Below are 14,217 nucleotides of genomic sequence, written 5' to 3'. Positions count from 1 at the left end.
AAATAAAATAGCCACAGAAAACATTTTTTCGGTCTCAATTTTTCAGACAACTAAGGAACTTTGAATATGGAGTATGTATCACATAATACTCTTTCAATATTAAATTCTTGGGTGGGATGATGGCATTATGATTATGTATTTAGAGGGGAAATATCACTATATCTGTTACTTACTTTCAAAGAGTTCATTAAAATATATGTTTGTGTGTGTATTTCTATTCTATTCTATTCTATTCTATTCTATTCTATTCTATTCTATTCTATTCTATTCTATTCTTCCATCCATCCATCATTCATTCATCCATCCATCTATCAGATAAAGCAAGTGTGGCAAAATGCCAATAATTTGTGAATCCAAGTGAAGAATACAGTAACATAAAAAAAAATTGAAAGGAAGGGCAAATGAGAATAAAATGTTCAAATCCCATGCAGAATATGGCAAATGAGTTTCGATGGGGGAGGGGGGGTAATTTTGATGTTAGCTGTCTAAAGAGGCAGTTGATAATTCTGTGACTTTATACCATTTCCATGAAAAATAAATGGAAGGATTCATGTTAGTGATGTTAAAATAAGGAAAACTAACATGTGTGGATAGAGACCGAATAAAGCTAATGGCTACCACATGTCATAAAGAATGAAAAATATGTAAGATAAATATGAGTTCAAGTCTACCAGTGATCCCTAATCCACACCATTTCCTTTTCAGTTATTCATCTGATACTCTGTCACACAGTGCACCAGTATGTACAGTGGAGGAAACGCTGATTCTCTTCCTACTGAGTAGTATTTACAATTCATGATCAGTTAGTTTTCTGTGGTTAGTACACTGTTTTCAAGTTGAGTGGAGGTGTGTACAAGAGTAATCTGTCACTGAATGTCTTAGCTCACTAAAGTAAGAATTATAAATGTTGTAACAGAAAATGGTCACTTAAAATTCAGACATACAAAAATTATCACTGAAAAACTACTTAAATTGCTGAATTGATGGAGATGGAAAGAAATTTGAGTAAAAATCAAACTATCATGCAAAAAGTAAGCATGAAAAAAACACACCAGGACTCAAAGTGACCATTGCCAAAGGAGTTTGGTCTAAATCACAGCACCAAAAAGGCCACACCAAAAAGGCCACTTTGAAGAAATGTACCCATAATAAGCTCCATGAAGGCAGGGACACTCTTTTTCTTACTGTTATTCACTACTATACTCAGAGCATAGCAAAAGTCTGAAGCACGGGCAAGAAATATATAACTTTGTGTAAAAGTAAGTAATAAGAAATGAGGAGGTGGGGAGCACCGGGGGGGGGGGGGGGGGTGGGCTGGGATGGGAGTAAAAGACAGAAAACTGTACTTGAAAAATTAAATAATTTTATATTGGCAAAAAAAATGAAGTATATTTGCATAATCTTACTTCTTCCTGTCAAGATTTCAAAATCGAAGGCATATAATGAAAAAACAATTGAGCAAACATGCAACTGAGTCTCTAACAAAACATAACATAGACAGGGATGTGCCCTTTCTGTAGACCAGCGTGTCTCTTGATCACCTCTAGCAGGCATGACTTCTTGCTTCTGTGATTTCCTCAGACTGTGCACCACAGTCTTAGCTTGCCTTGTACCAGTTATTTGGATATAAGATCCATGTGCGTCTTCTCCTTTTGGACTGAAAATTTCTGAATCACTGGTTTTAATTTATATGTATGTGTTCACCAGAATCCAGTGCCGAGGCAAAAAATAAAATTCAAAATAATAATGCCTAGCTTTGAGCTCTGAAGACATGGAAGTTATATGGGCAAGGAGGGGATCATTGCTAATATAAATTTCTTAACAATTTTCCAATTAGTCTAGATATTTAAAATTATTTGAAGAGTAGTGAGTGTACTGGTACCTGTTTTTGTTCTCATGACTAATGAAATACTCTGAAAGTAAAAATATTTACATTGCCATTTAAAAATTTTTTATTTATCTTTAGAGGGGAAGGGAAGGAGAGAGGAAGAGAAATATCAATGCATGGTTGCTTCTCATGCGTTCCCTGCTGGGAACTTGCCTGCAACCCAGGCATGTGCCCTGACTGGGGATTGAACCGTGATCGCAGGCCCATGCTCAATCCACTGAGCTATGCCAGCCAGGGCAACATTGCCATTTTTTTAATGAGAGAATATTTGCTTGATTCTAGCAGAACATCTTATAATTGAAAGTTGATTGTGGAGAAAAACTCCCTAAAAACAAATCTCAAAAATTAATATCAATATAGGATTCTTATACATAAAATCATGAAGTTTCCTAAAAAAGAAAAAAGCTTCTTAAAATACTTACCAGAAATGGTATTATTTGTAAGGTATTTTTGATGGATGGATTTTTGCAAATGGTTTCTTGTACATCTGAAATAATTATACCATGATACAAAAATAATTTAGTTAAGCATATTGAAAGGAAAGAATGCCTAAATCAAATACTAAATTCTGATGTGCTAAACTCAACATTCAAAATTGAGTAAGAGACTTTTTTTCTATTGTTCCCAGAAATAGTCTTTAGACTTATATTATATTAGGGAATATAAGTAATTTGATTAAAACAATACACAAAACTTAATGTTGATAAAAAGAAATTTCTAATACTTTGACTATTCTTTAACAATATTTATTCAAATGCTTAGATTTCTCCCCTATTTTTCCTGTTTCTTTTTTTAAAAAGAAAACAAAGAAATGAATTTCAATCTTTGAGCAACTCAGGAAAGAGGAAGAGATTTTATTTAGCTATTGAAGCACACAAAAGTTGAGTCATTTGGTCAACTCTTGCCTTTTCAGTGTTGAAGTTTTTGTCCATATAACATCAAGAGTCTTGGCAAAAGAAAGAAAAATTCAGGCAGGATCTTTTACAGGAAGCATTTAAATATGTGCAACTATATAATAGGGGAAAAAAACCCTCCAAAAACTGACTTGAGGGTTTTTTCTCTTTATCTGCATAATTTTGCATCTTAAACTTACAGCTTTAGTATTATCTTGCTTTTGTGGTTGTAACAACCTTTTATTAATATATTATTAAAAATTTAATTTTAGAGTTAACACAAGAGTATATAAAACATTTATGCATAGTTTAATTAATAATAATAAAGTTAATGTGTGTAACCACCTAGATCAATAAATTTGAGCATTATCCCTTCTTTAGAAGCTCCTAGCTGCTCCCCACCTTCACACTGCCCTGCAGATTGCACTGTTTTCCCTTGCTCACAGAGGTACCCACTGTACTGACTTTGTTTCTTTATAGTTTTAACACCTATGTTTACATTCCCCAAAGAATATTGTTTAGTTTTGCCTCTTTCTGAAGTTCACATAAATTAAATTGTACCATCTTTATTTTCTTATTTTGCTCAAAATTATATATTTGTAGCTCTACCCATGATGATGTGTGTAGATGTAGTGTGTTAATTTTCCTTGCTGAATAGTATTCCAGTACAGTTAAAGTCTTCAAAGTTTGCGTTTTAAACAATGAAAATCTCTCTATATGTATATACAAATCTCCTGATGTACATGTGCAGGATTTTATCTGGAATATGCACATAGAAGTGAAATTGCTGGTTGTAGGGTATGTTCATATTTAGTTTTTTAGATGGGGGCAAAACATTTCCTAAATAGGTTGTTGCAGTTTACACTATGACAAGCATTCCATCCATGCTCCAATCGCTGTACATTTTTACCAACACTTAGCATTGCCAGGCTTTTAAATTTAGGTCTTTCTGATGAGGATATACCTGAATCTCATTGTTTTAATATGCATTTCTGTTGTAAAATTCCTATTCAAGTCTTTTTTTCTTATTGCCTTATTAGGAGTTCTTTACATATTTTGAATGAGTCTTTTATTCAATGAATTATAATTTATTGTACTTGTGGCCTGTTTTTTCATTCTTTTAATGATGTTTTGATATAAACAGAAGTTTGTAATTTTAATATAGTCAAATTTACGAATTTTCTTCTCTGTGGATTATGTTCCTTTTGTTTTGCTTAAAAAAATCCTTCCTTACCCTGAGGCTAGAAACTTCTTACTTATATTATCCCCTAATAGTCATATATATATATATTTTACATTTAATTTTTAATCACCTTGGGACCTAATTGTGTATATGGTATTTAGTAGGAGTTCAATTTAATTTCTTTCTATTTGGTATCCAATTATTCCAATATGGAGTGACAAACAGCTTATCTCAAAATGACCCTGTAAGGTCTTCATAGCTGGCATCCAAGAACAGGTTTTCGCCCCATAGGAGAGGGCTGTGCCTAAATCCAAATTCCTATGAAATAAGTAACTCCTTCTTCAGGAAAAAAAAGCTGCAATTTCTCACATTGGGATTCCAATTACATGTTTGTTAGAAAAGTTTGTTCCACACTTCTCAGACCACCTGTTCTCGTCCCCCCCTTTTTTGTTTTCTCTCTTGGTGTTTCAGTTTGGAAAATTTCTATTACTTCTCTCCAAATTTCTTGCTTCTTTCCTCAGCTGTGTTGAGCCTACTGATTAGCCTATAGAAAACATTTTTCAGTTCTGTTGCAGTTTTTATTTCTCACTTTTCTATTTGATTCTCCTAGTTTTTATCTCTCTGCTGAAATTCCCCATCTGTTCATGCATGTTGCCTATCAGTCCCATATTGTTCACTTTTTCCACTCTAACCTCTCATAGTGAGTCATAGTTAACTTAAAATTACCTCATAGTTCGAACATCCAGGTCACCTCTGTGTCTCAATCTGTACATTCCTCTGTCCCTTGACAGTGTGTTGTTTTTTTGTTCTTTTTTGGTGTGTGTGTATCTCATAATTTTGTTTGAATACTGGACTTTAGGTTTGGAATAGTGGGTACTCAGGTAAATAGCAGTTGTGCCTGGAAATGGGCGTGTCTCTTCTGCTAGGCAATTGTGTGTGTGTAGTTAATCACCTTAGGGATTGAGCTGGGTTTGGGCTTTGTTGTTGCTATGGTTACCTTCGGTACACCAGTACTGGTTTCAAATTCCTGTGGTATTTTCTTTTTGTTTGTTTCTGTAGTGGTCATGGAGTTTTTTTTTTCTTCTTCAAAGCTCCTGCTCTACTCTCAGCTTTTGGCCTTTTGTGTTTATGCACAACAGAAGGAGGCTCTCTCTATGCTGTTGCTTCTGTTCCAGATTTCTTTTGTTAGTTAGCACTTGCTGGCCTTTTATTTGTTAGTTAGCACTTGTGAGGGAGGGGGTATTTTCTGTTGTCCTGTCCAGGTTCCATCTTAGGAATATCCTCTATACGTTCTTAGCCATCCTGCTCCTTCTCATGGCAGTCACCTTTTTCAAGTAGTAGCTTTGGGCCGGTTTTGTCCAAGAGCATTTTGTGCCCTCCTCTAATAGCAGGGTACCTCCAATGATCTGGGCCCATGCCTGTCTCTCACCCCCTCCCATGGAAAGAGGCTTTTCTGTTCTTTTACCTTTCCCCTACCCTTGTAAGTCTTTACTTCTGCCCTGGGGGCAAATGACAAAGTTTGCTGCCTCTGTTCTAAGACCTTTTGGCCTTTATTCTATAGGAGAGAAGGTTCTGCAAGGGGCTTCATGTCTTGCCTACAGCATGGCTGCTCCCCGCCTCCAGGATGCCCCACTGAGGAAGGATTTCTTTAAACTTCTGCTCTGTCCCTTAATCTTCTCAAGAATGTACAACGTAGGTTCTTGGAAAACTTACTGTGAGTGGTTGTGAACTCTTCTTGTGTCTGTGACTACCAGGGATTTTATATTTTCACAATAGTTCACCCTTATCCTTTTGTAATTTGTTAAAAATCTAAGCAGGATTCCTAATATCAGCTTGTATGGAACCTGACATTTCTTTCTCCCATATACTCTGCCAAGGTGAGCTGGTAATCATGTTCCGCCTCTTTGGAAATTCCTGTCTTTCCTTGGGTGTCAGGTTACTTGGTTGGGCTGTGACTTCAGATCAGTAATCCATTCAAGAAAAGCTATACTTTTGCTGTTTATTTGCTTTTTTTTGGTCTTAGGGTGGGACTGACACATCAGAGTTTTTTTACCTTTTAAACAGAAGTGAAATCCACACACAATACATACATTATGCATTATATAGAAATGTATGTGTGTATATGTGTTGGAATTTTCTTCTAGTGGTTCTAACCATACTTGATTTTTTGGTACGCAAAGGACATTCAGCAATGTCAGGAGACACTTCTTATGACTGGGAGGTACCAGAGCATTTGGTGGGCAGAGAAATCAGAGATGCTGCTAAACGTCTTACAATGCATAGGACAGCCCCCTATAACAAAGAATTACGTTGCCCAAAATGTCAGTGGTGTCAAGGTTAAGAGACTATGATAAATACATTCATATGTAAAATACTGTTATTACTATTCATGTCTAAATACTTTGAAATTTCCATTATGGCATTTTTTAGAATAATGATTTATTTAGAAATGTTTCTTAGTGGTTATTGTCATTTTGTTATTCATGTTTAGTTAAATTACATTGTTGTCAGAGGATATATACAACTTCAAATCTTTGAAATGTGTCAAAGCTTTTTTTATGGTATCATATATGGTCCATTTTTATAAATGTTCTATATGTGCTTGCAAAGAACATGTCTCTTTGATCAAGTTTTAATCATGTTTGATTATTATATTAACCATTTAATTTTTTTGGTCTAGTCTATTAATTACTAACAAGGTAAAAAGAACAAGCCAGTCTCTCACCATGGCTAAAAATTATTTTATATATTTGGAAGCTATGTTCTTGCATGCATACAAAGTGAAAATATTTTATATCTTTTTCCAGAATTAAAACTTTGACTATCATGAAGTTATTTTTTATATATGTTCAGTAATGCTTGCTGCTTTATAGTTATTTTTGTCTGACAATACATCTGAACCAGTTTCCTTTGGTTAGAAATTGTTTATTAAATATTTTCCATCTATTTTGCTTTAAGCTTTTCCATATTATGTTTTAAATGTATTGTTTTTAAACAGAATATGAATATGGCATATAGTATGGCATATCAAGTATATTTTTGTTATGTACTTGCTGTAAGAGGTGATAATCTAGATACATTTTATATTTTTATTTTCAATTTTTAAGTTAAATTAAATTTTAAATTAAAATAGTCTCAGTACAAAATAAAACACTTCTTACAAAAGGTGCTCTTCCATACTTACAGTATAACCTTTCATTAAGACGATCAAGGGACTGTAGGATCTTTTGTTCTTCGGCTGATAGTGCACAAATGTTGAACTGCTGGGTCTTATTTAAAGCCAGATCTGGTTTCTGCAGCTGCTTGCTACTCATGACACTTAGAATTTCATCCTCAGGCACTGAAGAGTTCACTAGGTTTTCAGCCATCAAAAACTCAGAAGTACTGTCTGAAACTAAGGAGATTTTACAATAACTATTCTTTGACCCTTATTTGTCTTTAGGATCAGCACTTACACATACTTAACTGACATGTTTGTATGAATTCATTTCACTAAGAGAAACCCAGTGACTCTTCTGTAATTTTGCATTTTGTTTATCAAAATCCTCTATATCTAGCATTTCTCCAAACCTAATTTAAAAAAAAGATAATCAAATGGTGGCATTTAGATAATAAAAATTCCCAAAGTGTTACCTGAAGTCAAGAAAAAATACATTCTGTTTAAATTATTATTTTTTGGTCATTTACTGGTAATACAAAAAGAAGATAAAGTAGATTGCCTTTGTAATAGCAATTAATATGATGTATAAATAAAAGAGTAAGAGAAAAACACTTGTGGAAAGATTAGAAAATTAGATGATTAGCTGAACAGGCCACCCTAGAAATAGATCAGATTAGATATAAGAATATATATAATATGATCAAAGATGAAAGAAAAAAAGATGATGCAATAAATTAGTTTGTTTATAAAATAGTCAATTTGGAATTTAACTCCATACCATCTATTTAATCAAATCCCAAATTAATTAAAGAATTAAATTTAATGAATCAAACTATTAAAGCAATCTAGAAGAAATACATATAAATTTCTATACTGAGAAGTTTTTTTGAGCTTAAAAGTAGTGGATAAATCAGTATGAAAGACTCAAAACATATTTATTTAAGGCCAGCCAGTCTTCCTAATGGACTTTAAATTTTTGAAGGGCAAGACTTTTGTATGTTTTGTTCATTATGTATATCCAATGCTTAGTTATAGGTAGGAAATTAGTTCTCAATAATCATTTATTGATTAAAAATAAAAAAACCAAGATTTCTACATGTAAAAATTAAATATAAGTGCTATGAGATGCAAATAATAAAGTTGTAATATATTTTCAACTAATATAAAAATTAGAATTCTTGATATTCAAAACATTTATAGCACTGGCTGGAGTGGCTCAGTTGGTTGGGGCACTGTCCTGCAAATCAAAAAGTCAAGGGTCTGAATCCTGGTCAGGGCACATGCTGGGGTTGTAGGTTCAATCCCAGACAGGGTGTGTACAAGAGGCAACCAGTTGATGTTTCTCTCTCATGTACATGTTTCTCTCCCTCCCGTCCCCTCTCTGTAAAACTCAATAAGCATGTTCTTGGGTGAGGATAAGGAAAGAAAAGAATTTATGGAAATCAGTAAGAAAATACCAAAACTCCAATATCAACAGGGAAAAAGAATATGAAGAAATAATTCACCAAAAAGAAATATGGAAATGGCAACAATTAAGCATGTTAATAAATGATGTACAAATCAAACTAACAGAACATCACTTCTTTTCCTGTGATATAAGCAAACAATAGAAGTGGTTTGCCTGTAGTTAGCACAGACCCCAGAAAAATTTGGAATAATAACGCAGTCAGGAAAATACTTTAGGAATATATATGAAAAACTATAAAAATGCTTATATGTTTTGGTCCAGACTTTATCTAATACACAGATTTTCATTCAATAAATATTTGTTAGGTGCCAATTACATGCCAATTACTGTAGTTTTTAATTCTGGGAAGCTACCTTATGGAAATAATTGGAAAGTCAGGTAAAGGCTTGATGTAGAAAGATGTTTGGTAAATTATTACTTAGAATAAAGAAAAACTGGAAACACATACGCAGGGTAAGGAGAATTCAGTCCCAAATGGTCATTTTAACACTCACATGGTATGCAAATATTTGAGAAAAATACATATAAGAAAAAAAAATCACTGAGAACAAATGTCAGATGAGAATGTTTAAACTAAAACATACCTTCTTCAATATTGGAAGTACCCCTTGTAGTTTGCTTTGGCTGACTTGAACTTAGCTGGACACTTGGTCCAAAATTCTATAAAAATAGAATATTAAGTCAACATAATTCTGTATTTAATATCCATATTTATATATACATTGACTTAAGAAAGTGTTATTTGCTATATATATTTTCAACTATCACTGTTCATGTAACTTGAATATTTTCTTTGTTTTTGAAGTAGAAATCAAGGATAACTGAAATAAGGCCTTTCTATGATATCACAATATTTAAAAAATGTTTTATGTCAATTTTGAAAACTGTTCAGGTTGCAGTGTTGTCTTGGATATATGGAAGGGGGAAGTTGGGTGGCAATAAAAAGTGCTAATTAAAGAAAAGTTAAAAAAATTACCTTAAGGTTTATAACCTAGTTGATTTGTCATAGCAAGGGCAAATCACACCTACTAGCCTAAAGCCTCGGATTATGGCTATTGTCAAAGGATAGGTCAAGTATTTTAGAAGACAAAACTTAAATCAGAAATAGCTGCCTTAAACCTGCGTAGCACTTGGGAAATGGGCAATCTCAGAGCACTGGCAATTAGTATACCCCCTTAACATTTTCTGAGGGATACCAACTCTCCTTCCCTGGCTAGGTTCTACTTTACTTCCCTACTGTCGTTCTGTTCCACTTTAAGAAATGACTTTTTAGGAGATAAAATTGCCAGCCTATGACTAGACCTCGCCTTTGTTCAGTCTGAGCTGAAGACTAACCAATGCAGGTTTCTGCAACAGGCCTCCTTCAACAGCTCTTGTATAGCCTTGCCTCATTTCCATCACAGACTTGGGACACCTTGGGCTAAGACCCTGGCATGAAGTGCTTTTCCTGTCTTTCACTGTTCTCTTAGATTCTCTCCACACAGAAGTAGTGGGCTGGAAAAATTCCAGGATGATAAAATATATTTCCTAATAGAAGGTGACGGGCCAGTGCTATAGTAACTGAACCCAGAAACCAAAAAAACCCTCAAAACCCCAAACCTCAAATCAAAGCAAAACAATAGAATTGAGAAAGTTACACTTCAAACTTGATTTTGATGCAGGAACACTAACTTATATTTTAAAGCTAACTTCGGAGCCTATGTAAAGGGGGTATGTGAGTAGAAGATGTGTATGTGAAAGTGGAGGTATGGCTCTTGGAAAGAAAGACAAATATGACATTCTAAAGACCATAATACGGAAGATAAAGGAGGAAGACAAAGAAGAACAGGGTAAGACTTGGAAAAATAAAGATGAATTTAAAGAAGACACTAATAATAGCCATTTAAAATTTAATTTGTCCCTTTTTTGTTATAACAACATGTTACTTTTAAATTTAAAATAATAAAATAAAAATAAAGAAAAATTTCGTTCTGTTTATAGATTTTGAGATGTTTGATGTGAATAATAAAGAAGTTAAAAAGGGAACTTACTAGGCACTATAATATTTGTAATCAGGAAGTTATGTTTATAATAAATACTATGATATTAATAAGAATATATTGATAACTGAACAACTTAATTTACATAAATAAATGACTTTTGTTTTGCCAATAAGTTATATTATGGTTGATTGTTCTCCATATGAATAATCGTGTTCATATAAAAAATCAATAGCTTCTATAACATGCAAATAATAGTATCCTCAACCTATAACTTAGAACAGAAATTCTTCATAAGGTACTATGTCACTTCTATAAAAACATCAGAAGTGGTATTTATAGTAGAAACTCCAAGTGAAATGCTATTCACTCACCTAGAATTTTTAATATTTTAAATTCAATCCTTTGATCAAATTAGACTCTAAGAAAATGTTATATTTATGTCACATTTACTTAGTCTCACAGAATTGCCTCCACTAATTTTAAAATTAATAGTATTATGCTTTTGACTTTTATTAAAGATCTCTACTTCAAACAGCCATATGAAACTCCCTATTTATTCATGTTGACTGTTAATATGGATGTGTCCATTATGAACTTTAAGGTCCTCACTGGAAAATGTCTTTTAAATAGTATACTTCAAACAAAATCATTATCAATATCTGCTGACACCTATATACCATCTTATTTTTCTTTTTAGCATGTCTTCCAGGAAGCTCAGATTCAAACAGAGTATTTAAACACAGGGAACTATATTAGTCTATGTGATTAGCATATTTTCTTCCTCTAAATATGGATCTAATTTACTTTTCTTTTTTCTTTCTTAATGTATGCTTAAGTAACTTTATTGTGAATGATGAATAATCTCAGTTTTCTTTCCACAGTTGACTATGTAGCAAATAAGTTAGTACAGCAAGCTCCTAGCATAGATTCCAAGGCTGCTTCACAATAGCTATGGATACACTTATATTTGTGTTGTGGTGCAGTTTATAGCAAGAGCACAGTCCTTAAGAACATTCTGTTTTTCAAGCAGTTTCCCACCATTCAATAGGGATTTTTACAAACAATGTACTTACATTCATTTGCTCACTGCACTTCTGTCCTACAGATCCAGGGTTTTGTTTTTCTGCTCTAAGAGTTCTCTTTTTATTTCCAACAACTCGTTTTCTTCTCGTAACAGCAGAATCTTAAAAAATGCCAGGACAATGTCAAATTTATAAAGATTGAGTAGGTAGTATATACCCAACAAAACTTCCCAATTACCTTCAAACATCACAGAAAAACTTTGTTTCGGTCAGCAAACTTTTATCGTTTTATATAATACCCTCTTAATATGCATTATTCATGGCACATTTGCAAGGATGAGTTAAACAAAATCTCTGCTTTTGAGGGGTTTACAGTTTAGAGCAGTGACCTTCAAAGTGTGGTGCAACACCAAAATAAATCACTGCTGTGCAGGAAGAACATACTAGAATTTTACTTTATGTTTATGATCTAAAAATTAATAATTAAACTTTATACTATGGTGGTGCAGTTGACCCTTGAATAATGTGGGGTGGGCGATGTTAGTGGCACTGACTGCCCATGCAGTTCAAAATCCTGTATAACTGGCCCTCCGCACTCCCAGATTTCCAACTGTGGACGGAAATTTGTATGTGGTTAATATCGGCACCCTCGTCAGTCTGGAAGATAAATGGTCACTTATTGCACACAGAAACAAAGTTATCTTGGAGGAAGAGTAGAAATTCTAAGTGTGTGAGGTTGGCAGTGTTATTCATTAATGAATTTTTGCTTTCTTCGACATGCTAAGTTTTATATGTGCTCTAGTAAGTGGATTATGGATATTTTGTAGTATCCGAATGAGTCTTTATAAAATGAGAAAAAACCTAAAAGAGACTTTTGTAGGGCCACAATTACATGGGTAATGTTTTATTATTTAAGGTGAGCGATGGGTGAATAAATATTTGTATTATTTTTCTATGTATATTACTAATTAAAATATATTTTGCCAAGTCATAGATCAAAGATAATAGAAATAACTTATGCACAGGTAGATAAGAAAAGCACAGCTGACACACCTCTTATTCTCACTGCTATCTCTTTGCCACATAACAGCAATGACAGTATAATTATGTTTCTAACAAGGATAGGATCACAAGTAAAAATTACCCCAAAATTATAATAATAAACTTCATCCTGAATACATATCATGCCTGGAGCTATTAACTAATGATAGTACATGAAATGAAGTCATTGAAATTGATAAGGCATTTGAACTATGTTTTCAGAGGATTATTAATAATATATGATAGAAAAATATTTTATATATAAAATTATTTTATAATTAAAGTGTATTATTTATAAAACACAAAATTTCAGAATTATTTTTAAAGTATTTGTTTTTATCTTAGTGTTTAAAAATTTCTCTTTCTGGTTAAGGTGCTTAATGTGTATTAGTACAGTAATACATGTTTATGGCATAAATATATGTGCTCCAAATATTTACTAAAAGTGATACTTAACAAATTTTGGAGTCCATTAGTTTAGAAAGATTTAAATGGCTTATTACAGTAAAATGGACACACATAAATTGTACATAAAGTCATAAACAGAATTAAGTGAAAGTACAGAGGGCAGAGTGTCCTTGTAAGAATCAAGGCAGGTTTCACAGAGAAGGTTATGCCTGACCTCAGTCTTAAAGGAAGAGTAGTTTTCCAAGTAAAAGGACTTTTTCAGTCAAAAAGAACATTATGTGCAAAGTCACAAAGTAACAATGATGAAGATGTTAAGAAATTTTGTGGGGGCCGAAAGGTAGAAAATTCAACTAGTCTGGGGCACAGAATGTAAGTGTGTGTAAGTACACAAATATCTTAAAAAGTATTATGGGAGTGTGCATGTGTACTTTTGCAATAAACGTTCAGGTACAAGATAAAAAGTGAACATATTTTTAGCCCTGAAATTATGTACTAGACAACATGAGTTTGAAAATTGAATCCAATTTGTTACTATAGCTACTACATATATATCCATATTGTAGCCATATATATGTATATAGTTATATGCATATACTATAACTACACATATATAACTACATATAACTGTATGTCATTCTAATCTATATAATAACAAAGACACAAAAGCTTTCAACTTTTAAGAATGTTGGTTAGTAACTGAACATCTGATCTTTTAGAGTAAGAAGTAATAGTAAAAGTAAGAAATAGTAACATAATTCTACTTAATATTTGTTGAGCATTTATAATTGCCCTGGCTGTTCTAAAGCTATAGACACTATTGTCATCACTAATGTTACAAATAAATTAAGGCATAGGAGAGGATAAATATCTTGTCTCAGGTTACAGAGTCAGACAACAGCAAGATCTGGGATTTAGCTTCAGTTAAATTTCTAAAATTCAAAATTCTAGCTCTTACCCTCCATGCTAGTAATTTTCATTCTGATTTGACTGTCTCACAGAAAGAAACATACCTTGCATAGTGAGCCAGAATGCATATATACATTTTTGTGAAATATATTTACCCTTACAATATATGATGCACCCTGGTAAATTTTATTCTAGAACAATTTGATTCTAAAATTATATTTCATTAAAAAATTCCAGTTACCACTTACTAGGTTGATTTCACAATC

At 32.9% G+C, this 14,217-nt stretch overlaps 1 protein-coding gene across 4 annotated transcripts in view; it reads right to left on the bottom strand.

Annotated features, from left to right (window-relative positions):
* The window catches only part of CEP126 (centrosomal protein 126), a 72,832-nt gene that overhangs the window by 2,516 nt on the left and 56,099 nt on the right, over positions 1-14,217 (bottom strand). For 2 of the 4 annotated variants that reach the window (XM_037139793.2, XM_053670376.1), the window contains 4 exons: positions 11,648-11,757; positions 9,177-9,252; positions 7,149-7,358; positions 2,311-2,375 (listed from right to left, as the gene is read on the bottom strand). In XM_037139793.2, coding sequence (XP_036995688.2) covers positions 2,311-2,375; positions 7,149-7,358; positions 9,177-9,252; positions 11,648-11,757 — 461 coding nt within the window. The remainder of the gene's footprint in view (positions 1-2,310; positions 2,376-7,148; positions 7,359-9,176; positions 9,253-11,647; positions 11,758-14,217) is intronic. The other 2 variants (XM_053670374.1, XM_053670375.1) reach the window with 2 other exon arrangements.

The sequence above is a fragment of the Artibeus jamaicensis genome, unplaced genomic scaffold, assembly GCF_021234435.1.
Source record: "Artibeus jamaicensis isolate MK-2021 breed Jamaican fruit bat unplaced genomic scaffold, CSHL_Jam_final contig_585, whole genome shotgun sequence".
NCBI lineage: Eukaryota > Metazoa > Chordata > Mammalia > Chiroptera > Phyllostomidae > Artibeus > Artibeus jamaicensis.
Note: the sequence above shows the minus strand (reverse complement) of the source record. Positions and strands in the feature narration are given on the sequence as shown.